Source organism: Lissotriton vulgaris, unplaced genomic scaffold, assembly GCF_964263255.1.
Source record: "Lissotriton vulgaris unplaced genomic scaffold, aLisVul1.2 SCAFFOLD_1487, whole genome shotgun sequence".
NCBI classification, from domain to species: Eukaryota; Metazoa; Chordata; class Amphibia; order Caudata; family Salamandridae; genus Lissotriton; species Lissotriton vulgaris.
The window spans coordinates 298,918-313,965 of record NW_028249612.1 but is presented as its reverse complement, the minus strand read 5'-3'; the positions used below and the strand labels follow the sequence as shown (position 1 = coordinate 313,965).

The 15,048-nt window shown below is 42.9% G+C and overlaps 1 protein-coding gene across 1 annotated transcript in view; it reads right to left on the bottom strand.

Annotated features, from left to right (window-relative positions):
- Window positions 1-7,568, bottom strand: part of LOC147663526 (arylsulfatase D-like) — a 279,974-nt gene extending 272,406 nt beyond the window's left edge. The window contains exon 1 of the mRNA XM_086950387.1: window positions 7,432-7,568. Coding sequence (XP_086806513.1) covers window positions 7,432-7,441 — 10 coding nt within the window. The 5' untranslated portion in view covers window positions 7,442-7,568. The remainder of the gene's footprint in view (window positions 1-7,431) is intronic.
- Window positions 7,569-15,048: the final 7,480 nt, after the last annotated feature.

The following is a 15,048-nucleotide window of genomic DNA, read 5'->3' as shown; positions in this document are numbered from 1 at the left end:
ATCACATAGTTGTCTGGGACACATACGCTGTCAAGCCAGATCATAAAAAAAGGGGTCCATTTTAGAAACCATCAACCTATAAGAGAAATCAGAGTATTCTACACTTTTCTTTTAGATTGATTAATAAAGACAGTTTACAAGGAAAAGTGGCTATGTAAAAACTAGTTGACTGCTTCCTATTTGACAAATTAGTTTCATTGAAATGTATACAGTAGATAATTTCATAGCTCACGATAACAGCTCATACTTATCTATTTTTGTTTGAAGTTTCATTACCTAATTGTAAACTTTAGATGTGGGAAAAGTTTATCTTCCCAATTGTTACATGTGTGTAACACTCCAAGAACACTAAAACAAAAAGCAAAATAGGCAGGTATGTTGAACGACAAATTTTCAAAATCTGAAGATGTCTTTTGGGTTTTGGCTTTAGTGTGCTAATGCAGGCAAACAGCATTTGGACGTGCCTGCATTTGCAAGTGTTGGCACATTAAAACCAGGCTCATTAGCTTTGCCAATTCTTGTTTTGACAGTTTACATATAGATTTCCTTGCACAGAAAGTATATCTGTTACCTCACCCGCCTTAGGCGCATAACCCTCGCCTTGGGGGGACTCACATCTGGTCACGCACCAGCCTCCCTTCTTCATCCGCCTACTTGCTATGAACCAGATGCTATGATATGGTTCAAAGGCTCTTTCACTGATTAGCGCCTTGAAGCATCATGGCAGGTTCATACGTCAGATGAGAGAGCAACACAACAGGAGCCATGTACCGAAACCATGATACTTGAGTAAAGGCTTTAAATGATCAATACGGCTTTTAACCCAATGCTACTTGTAGGAAATCTTTTGTAAATATTCAGAAGTAGTGTGTTTCATATAAAGGGCTTCAAAAATGTAGTAGAAATGTAAATAATATAATTTGTGTGTGTGTACGTGTGTGTGGTAGGGCCTGGGCAAACCAGGACTCTCCTACTTAAACTGAGAATGAAGTGTAGGCTTGTATGATACCACAAAATCCTTTTATCCCACCCTCAAAGTTTCTGCACAAAGAAGGCGTGGCGGCACTGGGAAGAACGTTAGGGGCAGTGGGGTGGGGTGCGGGTAAGTCAACAGATGACGGGATAGATACAATTAAATAAATAAAACCACTTACCTTGCCCTTGGAGATGCAGAAAGTGCAAGGTAAGTGGTTTTATTTAATTTGTATTTATTTTTATATATACAGTCATCTGATGACTCCCCCCCCCCCGCCATACCCCCGCCCCACCGCCCTTACCTGTGCCGTATGCTCCTGGCAAAAAGTTAAGAGGTTACTGCACATGACTCACGACCCTTTGTCTACACGGTGCCTGCATGTTATCTTGTTTCTAGTGCTGTTTTGTTAACTAGCATTGGAACTGGGTTTGGCTAAGAGATGCTATTGATGAGTTACCATTGCATAACAAAATAAGTTTAAAAAAAACAATGAACATCACTGTGTTTTTGTTATCCGGTGTGTTGCAGATCACGTTAATATGTGACTAATACATTTCCCACATTTTACACTAATTGTGTTTGAAAGTATTGCATTTCATTATCATAAAATTTTGACACACACTGGCCATCAACTGACTGAAGTTGGTCACCTCAATTAATGGTCATGCACTGAAAGTCAATTGGTTTGGTTTGCATTTTCAGTTATAAGTCAGATCTATTAGCTTGAAAGATGCTAAGGATAAGGGCTTATTGTTTGTGATCTTGGGGTAAGGATAAAAGACAATTGTCTTTATATGGGATAAGGTATTCCTTTGCCTTAAGTGTGGTTCTTGCTGTTTAACAGGGAGGCCTTTGCGAGGCTGGCCCTCACAGGCCCATCCTCTGCTGCTATGGATGGAGGATGGCAGCAGAATACTGACCAAATCTCACATTTTTTACCCCTAGTAATGTGAACAATGGCTCTGATGGCCACAGTCTGTCAGTTTAGGGACAAATATTTAATGTAAAAATGTGGGTTGTTGAGATGGGAAGACCCTTGCTAACTTATCAGACACATCTTGGTTAATTCACAACAAAAGTCACAGAAAACTCTGCTCCACCCCTGGTACCTATAGCACAAGCCACAAGCAATACCCAATAAACATTCATTTTAATTTGAAGCAGCAACAACAATGAATCAAGAAAATAATGGAATAACATTTCTCTACTAAAGTTAGAAAAATAGAAAACAAAAACAAGCAAAAAGAAACCAACCCTATTAAAATTGGATAGGGGAACCAGAGATATGAAGTGTTAACAATTTAAAGTAAAAAGTGTGTAAAAAACCGAAAGCATGTTTAATTGCCAACAGTTTTCAGGTTCCCGGACCTAGGTGCAATTTCAGACTAAAACATGACAGACTGGAAGTTGAATGCATCAAGTTGGTCCTTCTGGTCAAAACTTTTTACCTTTGTAAAGAGGTTATTTAGAGTTTGACAGATGGGATACTTAGTCACAAATGTTGTGCATATTGCAACTGGAGTATTATAAGTGCACTTCTAATATGGCAGAGGGACTATCTGCCATGCTTTCACAGAGTATTCTGTCCACCAGACGCTAAATAAGGCCCTATGTCTCTGAAATGCAAAACAAAAATCCTTCTGCTGACAAGTTCCAAAACTGAGGCTGGCGAAGGCTCCTCAAAGTTTCAAATGTTGTCATCAAGCTCTCACTGAAGCCGGTGGTTTTAGCATCAAAATCTCTGGCCAGGAAGAAGCTAAATAATGGAACCACAGATGTCACTGTGACCCTGGAATGGATTCGCCGCCTCAACCAGGTCAAAGCTTTTACTTTTAGACTTATGTACTTTTTATTTGTTTTCAAAATCCGCCAACAAGGCAACAGAGGGAGCTGTAGTTGGGCAAGACTCCACATTGCAGGACACCAATACCTCAAACCTGTTCTCAGCATGGCAAAAATCTCTGAGTTGGACAGACCTAGTTTTCTTGCCCACCTTGTGTATAACCTCTCAGGGCCAGACCCAGCGTTGTGTCCTAGTCCTCGGGAGGTGGAGGAAAAAGCCCCAAATTTCTCCTTTTCCAATTTTTCCTCGTCCAGTAATGTGATGGGGTGGTGATGATGAGGTGTTATTTTTTTAAGGGAGTAGCCAGAAATTTAAAATAGCCCCCACTTTGAACCGAATTGCTGATGCCACCAAGCAAGTGAAGCAAGTGAGCAGACCCTCCCTAGAACCAGCAGGGGCTACTAACAGGGAAAAGTGGTGGGACAGCGCAGTACAATATAAAAAAAAACAGAAGAGAAAACGTACTTGCACACGCTGCCTCGCCGTCTCAGTGCTCTTCTGCTCCTGATGCACAGGCTTACAGACTGCCCTGTGCCATTCCAGACACTGCTCTCATGCTGCTAATACTATTTTCCAGCATCAGAGAAGCGCCGGGATTAGTCTGAGTGGGATGGTTTTGCATTCCCACAGGGACTGAGAGCCTTTGCCTTCTGTTCTCCACCCGGCTGTGCAATACAGCTTGATTTGGAGTCTGGATTAAACTTAGTGCACATTTCGGTTTGGCCATCCTAAAACAGCCGGCCAAACTGACATGCGTACTTGCAGTGCCCCCCACTCTTCCTCCATGCTTGCTGCTGGTCTGCTGTCATCTCAATGTCCCCGCCCCAAAACTCGTCTCTGGCTCCATGATGAAAAATAAAATGATAATAAAATTGTTTTTGTCATTTTATTTTTCATGTTTGTTTCTGCTGGCTCCAGCAAGAAATTGGTAAATAACATTGCATTAAAATAACTTCGCATGTCAAAACCACATGCTATTATAAATAACAGTTCATCACACACCCATCTCCAAATAATTATTTACTACAAATGGCTATGGATGACAATATCCCTAAATACATCAAATATACAAACAAGTATCACAAGATCATATAAAACTCAAATCTTTGTCACAAGTATACTTGATTGTATATTTGATACATTTAGGGATATTGTCATCCATAATCATTTGCAGTAGATAATTATTTGGAAACGGATTTGTGATGAACTGTTATATATAATATGCATGTGATTTTGACGTAAAGTTATTTTAATGTAATGTTATTTACCAATTTCTTGCTGGAGCCAGCAGAAACAAACATGAAAAATAAAATGAGAAGTTATTTTAATGTAACGTTATTTACCAAAAATATTTTTAATTTTTATATATAAATGTGCAATAACCTGGATATTTTAACATAATACAGTGGCCGGTGGTTAGAGAGTGTGTATATACATTAGAAGATAAAAGACCAAAATGACTCTTTTTTATAAAAAAGTATATATATTTATGAATGGTGTAACTGATGCGGGTGTAACAAAAGGGATTCTTACTTTTTCTGATTAGCATAAGCACAGCAACACCTCCTCATCAGTGCGCCCCCACCAGTGCAGCACCAACTCACAATCAGTGCAGCACCACTTCAGCACCAGCACAGCACCACCTCAACAGCAGGGCATCATCACCTCAACATAAGCACAGCACCATCTCAGCATCAGCACAGCACCACCTCCGCAATAATACACCACCACTGGTGTGTCCCTACCTCGGAAACAACTCAGCACCAATGCAGCATCACTTCAGCATCAGTGCAACACCACCTCAGCACCAGTGCAGCATCACCTCAGCACAGCACCACCTCAGCATCACTCAACACCACCTGATTACCAACTCAGCACCACCTGAACACCAGCGCATCCCCACCACCTCAGCATGACTTAGCACCAGCACAACATTATTCAGCACCACCTCAGCACCACTCAGCCCCACCTCAGTATCACCTCACCATCACCTGAGCATCACCTCTGCATCAGAAGACACTCACCTCGGCACCACCTCAGCATCACTCAGCAGCACTTCAGTCCGCCCTCAGAATCCTGCATCTGTTCATTCTCCCTTAGATTTTTCTTAACTCTGGGATCCTATGTGGTGACTTAAAAGTTGTTACAGCTACAGATTGCTCTGCTAAGCACTCTGCCCCAGCCCCGCAAGATTTTCTGAGGCTTCTTACACAGGCCCATTTAAGCGGCATGTGCAACATTTTTATTTTAAAATGTTGTAAGTACCAATCAGCCATCTTGGAATTATAAAGTAAAATTTTCAAATAATGTGCCACAATGGCAGCCAATGCATAACAATATAGGTGCACAAAAAGGCACACATCATCAGCCATATATACATTTGATGTCTTAGAAAACATATGGAGCTTAAAATGTTGACTGTGTAACCAGTAGATTTAGGTCGTAATCCTGACTCTCTCACTTGACTAAATTGTGTAACTTTAGGCACATCCAGTAATCTTCATTAATGGGAATCCTATCTGAAAAGTCTGAAAAAGATGCAAAATAACCATAATCACTCCACTCACCCTTGTAGTATTCCTAGACGTTTAGTGTGACATACAACACCACACAATTCCTCACCACACAATTCATTGTCACACAATTCAAAACCACCCACCATAATTCCACTACACATACTACCGCTTAACGCACCATGATTCAACTCCACATAATTTCCCTCTATTCAGTAGCAGATAAATAAACCCCACATAAAACCACTCTGTGCCACATAGCTGCAATCCATCTAAATGCCCCCCAGATCATGCCACATAATTCAGCATAATCCCACTCAACACTACACAGTTTCACACCACACAACACAATTCAATTCCACATATTTCAAATCCATGCCACATAATTCGACAACTAACCACATAATTTAACTCAACAACACAATTACACAAAGCACCATATACATTCAATCTCCACCACATAATTCCACACCATGCCACACAATTCAGCAGCACACCACATAATTAAATGCGACTACATACCACCGCACAACACAAGATACCAATCCACATAATTATCCTCCATACACTATACCACATAATTACTATCCACACAATTCCACTGCACACCATGCCACATAATTCTACTCCACAGATCTACTACATGGGAGAGGAACTTTACAATACGGGTGTTTCACCGAGGTAGCTTTACAACACGGGCTTTACAACAAAAGTTGTTTCAATGACTTGCCCTGGATGGCGCTGTAAGCTAAGGAAAAGTATGGTTTACTATTCCAACACCTTCTCTACTGTACATAGACTGGTGTTGGAATAGTAAATGGTACTGTCCCTAAGTCCAGTGCCCTCCAGCGCAAGTAGTCGAAATGACTTGCGTTGTAAAACCTGCATTGTAACATAGCGCGATCAACATAATTGCGTTGTAACATCATACATTCCTACTACACACCCCACTAGTCTACACCACACAATTCCACAACTAGCAATTCCAATCCAACCCACATAATTCCACTTCAAACCACATACATCCACTCCATTATACATGTATAAAAGACATTGTCATTTACAACACTTATAGCTCTAACTCTTGCACACACTCTCACCGCCTCTCTCATGTGGTTAACTTCAGGTCTTCAAGCACAATTTCTTACCTGCACATTTTCAAAGGTTCCATCCCTCAATCCCATGCTCTCCTCCTTTTTTGATGTGTCTTCTGCATACCCAGGTGTTTCCTCTATATGAGTCTGTCACCTGCTCTCCTCTTCTTTCTCTCTTTCTCACACACTCTTTTTTCTCCTTTGTCTGGAGTTCATTCATCCCTTTGTGCACAAACTACCTATCCCTCTCCCATCTATCTATTCTGTGCAGTTCTCACCCTTATCTATCTACCATGCCACGTAATTCCACCACACAAATCCTCTGAACACCACACAATTCCACCCCACGCAATTCCACAACTAACAATTCCAATCCAACCCACATAATTCCACTCCACACCACCTACATCCACTCCACTCTAAACAAAAACACATGAGTAAAAGACATTGTCATTGACAGCAGCAATAGCTCTAACTCTCACACATGGCTATTGACATTGCCAATGCTTGCCACTCTTCTTTTACATAATATATCCTTAGAGGAGTGCAGAGAGCTAAACTTGAAACCAATACATGCCTCTATTTCAGTGTGCATGGGTGACTGAAAATCCGGTATTCTATGTGTGTGGGTTCCAGAAGGTCTTTGCATCTATGCCTGTTTGCTGTTGATGTGCATGTTCAGGGATGTCTGTAGGTATGCCTTGTTGCATATTTGCATATATGTGTCATCTATTTCAGTGTATGTGTGACTGTTGAGGTTCTCTGCATGTATGCAGCATTATGCAAAAGTGAAGCCAATTAGCTTTAGAAGTGCTTGTTTTATATGCATTCAGATACTTAACCTTTTCCCACGATAACTGAATAAAAAATTGCAGGTTCTAAAAAGCAAGACAATGATATTCAAAAGCTACTCAGCCAATACATACATATATACTTTACAGTTATAATAAAAACATAGCATTGAATGCATTTTGAGATTTCTTGCTGGATGTAGTCTTTACTTACATATTTTCATACAGAATGGCTTCTACTTGCTGTGGAGTCTGCGTCAGGGTGAAATAAGAAAATGCCTGGGTCTGGAGCAGAAGGGATGCAAAAGACAGTCAACAAAAGGACCTCACTTTAAATGTATAGTTATTGTTGATGCCTTCTATCAGCCTTGTTAGAAACAATATGACACAAGGCTTTGTCTACGGAGTTGACAGAGTCTGGTGACACAGTCACTTGACCACAAACAACCTTGGTTAATTTAGTTAAAGCATAACCTGCTTGCTTCAGATAAAGAATGAATGGTGTTGTTCTGGTTAGGAAACTCCTTCAACTAGCTTTATCACGGAGTACTTTTATTGAAGATTAGCAAAAAGACGTTTGGTTTTTCCTTTTGAAATAGATCAGTTTATAATACAAGCAATGCTAATCATAACGGCGCATTTAGAACGCACTCTGGCATTTGTTTAGCCCCTAGGTTCCCTACTATGTAAACCGTGCAGTTGGAGTACTACATTAAGATACAGTCCCTGCAACAGTTTTGAGCAGCCTGGTGTCGAATGTGGTAACTTATGACAGGTGTTACTTCATATCCTGGGTGGTAAGTTGAGCAACACTTGGTGCAAAAACCATTTACCTTCATATTATTAAAGCAGGCTTCGGAGAGTGGTAATGTGTGACAAAAATGTTTGGGCATAGTCTTGTGGCATTTTGTTGTGGTGGTAGTTTTCATGTGAAGTCTATTGTATTCAATATAAATCTTAAAAGGGTCTTACATCCCGCCACCCTACTTTCCCTGCTTTTCATTGGTTCCTGTGCTTGTCACTTACTTTTCCTCCATTTCTGTTGGCTGTTGCATATTGTCCTTGTGTTGGTCCTGTGTGCTTCTCTTATCAGTATATCACTATCAAAAGAGATTTATTGACTTATATGTGAAATCAATAAGGACTAGCCTATTTGTGAATTTGCATAGACTCAAGACTGTAAGAAAGGGTACAAACCCTTTTATTTGTTCATGAAACCCTCCCCCACCAACCTGGTTGTTGGCATGCTTCATCATCAGGGCCACCTAGTGACACTGAGTGTGTCCCGGTGTGCTTCGAGGCCTGAATACATCGGAGTAGGTATGTTTCTGAGTGTGCAATGTAGTGACGTGAAGGTGAACGTTTTAAAGCTATACAGGGATCCCAGTACCCGAGGGTAAATTATATTTTAATAACTGGGTCACTGTTAGCATTAAAAAAGGCTGTTGGATGTTATAGGAGTGGTAATTAGGGTCTCCTACATCCAGGTGTGGTCTAAATGTTTCAGCCAGGCCTTTATGATTAAAACTGGCTTTCCTCAGGACCAAAGTGCGTAGGTGCAGATTACTTAATTTTAAGTGATTGTGTAATTTTTGAAAATGTGTAGCACTCGCTAAGGTGCTTTACATGTGTGAGGGGGGAACCATCTTAGAGCATTACTGGACATACAACAAGCATGAAAAAACACACATACAGGGGAGAGTCTTAGTATGGTAACATATTCACAAAGCAGTTTGATTGCAAATATCTATTGTGCTGTGTAGACGATAAATAATAATAATAATATTAATTTTTTGACTATGTTACCATACTAAGACTCTCCCCTGTATGTGTGTTTTGTCATACTTGTTGTATGTCCAGTAATGCTCTAAGTGGGAATCCCCCTCCCACATGTAAAGCACCTAAGCGAGTGCCACACATTTTCAAAAATTACACAATCACTTAAAATTAAGTAATCTGCACCTACACACTTTGGTCCCGAGGAAAGCCAGTTTTAATCATAAAGGCCTGCTGAAACATGTAGACCACACCTGGATGTAGGAGACCCTAATTAACACTCCTATAACATCCAACAGCCTTTTTTTCTTTAATGCTAACAGTGACCCAGTTATTAAAATATAATTTTCCCTCGGGTACTGAGATCCCTGTATAGCTTTTAAACTTTCACCTTCACGTCACTACACTGCAAACTCAGAAACATACCTGCTCCGCTGTATTCAGGTGTCGAAGCACACCCGGGACATACTCGGTGTCACTGGGTGGGCCCGATGATGAAGCATGCCACCAACCAGGTTGGTGGGTGAGGGCTTCATGAACGAACAAAAGGGTTTGTACCCTGTCTTACTGTCTTGAGTCTATGAAAATTCACAAATAGGATAGTCTCTTATCAATTTCCCATCATCCAAGTGCTGTTTCCAATCACTTTGATCTACCGAGGTGGCAGCAACATGATTATTCCCAGCATCTATGATGTGATGAAGGAGAACGAGGTGAGAGTCAATCCCAATCCCAGGAACTGAATTAGACCCCCCCTTATTCTCCTTGATTTTCTAGATTCCTTTTGCACAGTTAACACCCAGCATCTGGCTTTGCTAGAAAAGAGCTACCAAAATGACGAGGGCCTCACTGCGGGTGCTTGAGCCAGGCGGGAGACCTGACTTTGTGGCACAGTTCCTTCTGCCCTTGAGCACCCCCCTCTTTCCACAAGATGGAGCCAAGCACGACCTCAAGATCAGCCCAGGGATCCAGGATTCTGCTTCCCCCACCACCATCCAGCCTTCTACTCCTATGGGCATCTACAACTTGTGGATCCCTCCAGACCCAAGACCACCACCCTTGAGTACAACATCACCTGAACACCTGGCTGAACGATGGCAAGAATTTACTGCTCTGTAAATATGTAATATATAATTGTCCAAGCCTAATTGCTATTTAAATGTAATCCTGAGTGAATTTGAAATTTGTATATATACTTATCTCTACCCAATAGTATATGTAGTAGACCTTTGTATTTACTACCATTCCCATGTGATTTTATAGTTTATCTGTTTGTATCTCTTCCTTGAGTGACTTTACAACTTGCACATTTGCAATTTTTCCATCCTTTCGCTCCACTTCTACATTTGCAATTTTTTTCCTGTTTGTATCTCTTATGTAACTCATGTAATCTAAAGTCCTTATGTATCGCAACTGGTTCTTTTATAAAGCATTCTGACACCTTCAGGTAATGTTTGTGCTATATAAATTTGCATTAAATAAAATAAATAAATAAAAGCTAGTGCCCTCGTATTGTACCTTCCTGCTCAGAATTCTTCCTCAAGGGTGTTTCTTTTCCTCAAAATAGATATTGCTGGTTATTAGAAATTTACTTATACAAATTATCCCGGATTCCGTCAGCAGTGGTACAGTGTTTCCTTTCATGAGCCGCAGGACTGTTTCAGTGGGCACTTATGGCTTTAAAGAAGAGAAGTTAATATAGGTGCCGGAGCCCGGGCTCAGATGCCCGGGCTCAGATGCACTGTGACAATGTGTGCACCTAGTTGGCTGCGCACGGGCCTCAATGCACGCCACCCTCTCTCGGCAGCCTGACCTTGAAGTGCCACCTACAAGGGATGGTAAATCTATAATAACCAGTCGTAAAATGGCAGCTGTACATGCAATCAGGCCTCACAAGGTGTTTGTGAAAGCAAGATAGTGGTGCAGGCCCACACAGCTCTATTTAGTCTGTAGTGCCAAATTAGTGGGTCCGTAGTAGACATGTGTACCATACCGTTCTTATGTGAGTTTAGAGGTTATCTGTTTCATATCTTTTATGTGATTCATGCACTCTGAAGTTCTTATATAATGTGACTGGTTCTATTGCAAGTGCTCAGACACCTTTGGGTAAAGGGTGCGCTATATAAAAATGCATAAATAAATAGGCATTAACAGCTAAACTGGTGAGGAGCCACGCAGGAGACCCATCAACAAAAAGACAAGCATTTTCAGTGGGGGAGAACTGTGTAGCTAATCAAAAGCGAGTGCACCTTGTTGGAGAAGCTCTCATCTTCATGTCTTCAATTGGAGGGTCATCTCGTCCTCTGCATGGGTGCCGGCGTGAAATGTAATTCCATCTCTCATTGTTCAATCAGTGTAACAGAGGCGGCTCCTCAGCTAAGGCGGAGGAGCATCGCCCCACTGCCTTGAAGAAGTAAAAAAAATAAAAAAAATAAAATGATAATAACGTAATGCTATTATCATTTTATTTTGTCCTCCTACTGCAGTAGCTTTGCGTGAGGGGGCAATGGGGGTCTGTAGAGCAGGGGAACAGTGGTAGAACCCTCCTGAGTGCGCAAAGAACAGTCATTTAGTCATAAACAAGTCACCATTCTCCATGCAGGTCACATTTCAGCCTGCATGGAAAAAATGCACAGGTCCCCAGTCCCTGGCTGAGCGCCGAACTATGGCTGTGCCAGCCGCCACTGCAGTGTAACAGCGTTTGCTGTAAAGTGGCACATCAGCACCAATGTAAATCGTTAAACTGAAATTATGTGGTGGTAAGGGAAAAAATGACCCAAACCAAAAATAGTAAACAGTTTGTTAGGCCCATTTTTAGAGTGGCTCCTTTTGTTTTTATAATTCAAGTGCCAGGGGATTGTTATCATTTTATAATTGACAGGCCTACAAGAATTGACATCTTCAACATGACACTTAAAGTCAATAACGGTAAAATAGGAAAGTTTGTCATTTTATGCACAAAAGGGACATTATTGATGTTAGTCCTGTTGCTATCAATGAGTTGTATTTAGTAAAACTATAAATGCGTAAGAAAGCGACGCCTTTGGGGCCTTTAGTCTGTTTATCGTAGCTTCTAAGTAAAAATGGACATGATATCTTGATTCCAACTCTAAGGAGTCATATTAGATTAATATTAGGGACTGCTTGAAGACAAACAATTCCTTAACTCTTACTGTATTAAGTGTTAGAGTATATTAAAAATACATAATGGATATTAACTCTTTTTTCCAAACTGTGAAGGTTATGTCAATGTTCTCCAGCAGACCATAGTATCAAAATTGAATATACAATAATAGATTCCCTATTCCTTATACAGCTTCTCTCCAGACTATTTACGGCAAACCAAAAGTCGAGTGTCCTGGTTGGAAGTTATGTAAGTTGAAAAAAAGATAGAAGTTAAAAACTCGAAATATCAACTTACGTATTCTGAAAGTAAGTATTAGTAAAATTCTACTATCTTTAAGATCTAGTTATCGATGATGGTAAACACCTAAATCAATAGAATAAACCAATTTGCTGGACCAAACAAATCTCTATCAGGCATATGCATCAACATTCGGTAATACACGTCGGTAATAGCGAAAAATAACGAATCGCTATTAAGGACATGCAAACCGCGATGCATCAAACAAATCTGCAAAATTTACCGATTCGGTAAAAATCGCTATTAAATAGCGAAAGTACACCCGCATGAGTAGCAAATACCGAGTTAGCTAATACCGATTCGGTATTAGTGATTCCGGTATTAGCGAATTCGGTAATAGCGAAAACGGGCAATTTACGCGACGCATCGGATGCGGCACGATGACATCACAACCAGGAAGTAGGACAGCCACGCTGCATTCTGTGTTCGGAGTTGCACTGAGGAGGAGGCAGAGCACAGGAGCTGAGGACCAAGAGTGAACCTGTAGCGAGCAGGAAAAGGCAGTGTGGAGAAGATGGAGAAGGAGGCCCCCCAGCAGGGAAAGGACACACACCGAAAGCGCAAGAGGAAGTTCTCTGATAAGGAGCTGGAAATCCTCATCGAGTGTGTCACCAGCAACAATGACAGGCTGTTTGGCAAATTGTCCCTGAAGGTGCCAGAGGCTGAAAAGCGCAAGATGTGGCTGCGCATCAAGGACAAGGTAAATGCCTGCGGAGTCACCCACCGCAGCATCGACGACCTAAAAAAACGGTGGTATGACCTAAGGAAGAGGGCCAAGGAGAAGATTGCGCAGAGGGTCAAGGATGCTGATGGCACAGGAGGGGGCACATCCAACGTGACGCCAAACACTGTCCTGGAGGATCTAGTGGAGTCCACCATAGAACGGGAAGCTGTGTGGGGGTCACACGTCTGGACACCTCTGGTGCTGCGGAAGGAGGACAAGGTAAGAAGCATGGCAGCGTTACAATGCAGCGTGTAGTAAGTCCCTGCCCAAACCCCCATGCCAGACCCAGTGCCCATGTAGTGTTGCCCTAAACACATACCCTCACCAAAGTGTTGCACCATGGGAGTTGTAGTACATACATGAATGGGTGCATGCCAGAGCACGGAGATTAATACTGCAGCTAAGGGCCAATTGTCAGACATAAAATGTAATTTATTGTGAGATGCCACTGCTATGTCAACACAATAGACCATGATTATAACTATGCACTGTTTCACACACAGATGCATCCCCCTACGATTCAGACGACAGTGCCCGCCTCGTCATCTCAGAGACACCAGTGTTGTCTGAAGCCGAGTGCTCACATAGAGCTGAAGACATGTCCTCCCCTTCACCACCACGGCGGTCGACACCTCCACCATCCCTGCAGTCCAAGGCACCACCACCACCACCAGCCACAACCTTGCCGTCCAAGACACCACCAGCCACAACCTTGCCGTCCAAGACACCACCACCACCAACCTCGCAGGCCAAGACACCACCACCACCAACACAACCACCACCAGTGCGGGCCACTCCGCAGAGCCGCAGAGCTGTAGTTCCCTCCCTGCCCCTGATGGAATCTGATCACAGTTCAGCACCCCCAAATGTTCCACGCCAGGCTGTCGTGACTCCAACCAGCCAAACATCATCACGACAGCGCATCAGGCAGAGGGCTGTGAACCCGGCTCGTGGATCTGCAAGACCAGTCGATCTGTCCGGAGGGTACGGAGTTGTGGAGGCCCGGATGCTGCGTGTCCAGCGCCTGCAGGGGAGACACATGGGTGCCATGAAACTCTCCATGACCAAGCTATGCAACAAACTTAGCAAGATGACAGACGCTATGCGTGAGCACACCACTGCCGTAGCTGCCGGCAACAATGACATAAAGCTGTGCCTGCAAGAACTCACACGTGCCGTGGTGGCAGGCCAACAGAGTGAGCGGCGTCGCCACAGGCAGATCATGCTGGCAGTGACTTCAACCAACAAGGCCATCGAAAAGCTCTGCAACACCACGGCTGTGCTGTCCCGCAGGTCCGTGTCCCTGCAAGTGGACCTAGGTCATTACTGTGGGGATGTGGCAAAGGCCCTTGAGAGGGTGACCACCGCAGTGGAGCAAATGCAGCCTGGGTCAGCCAGTGTCAGCATGCTGGGGGCGGAAGAGGGGAGTGAGGCAGCCTCCAGTGTCAGCAGCGTCTCCCTATCAGACACCAGCGGGAGGAGGCGCAGTGGCCGCAATGCAACTGCCACAGACTCCCATCGAGTAGAAGTCGAGGAGTCACAGGACAAGAGACTGGGGGTACGCGGCAAACGCAAGTGAACATGTGACTGAGTTACACTGTCCTTGGTGACGTAACCATGGCCAGACCAAAGTGCCGCACGCATCACCCGTACTGAGGACGTGCTATTTGATTTTGACTTTTACTGCAGCAGCAGCATGTTTTAGTTTTGTTTCTCTGCACCACTCAGGTGTCCATGCCCATTAAACCCTTGCAAATGGAGCCCTGTTGTCAAGTCTCTCTGTTACCTGTCTCAGAAATGATTCCGTGTGATGTATGTCCGCCTCCGTTGCCCTTCAGCTGTGTTGGGCACATGCGCCTGTCGGTGTTGGGGGGGTGGTTGCTGTGCACGCAGTTCATCCTCTCCGT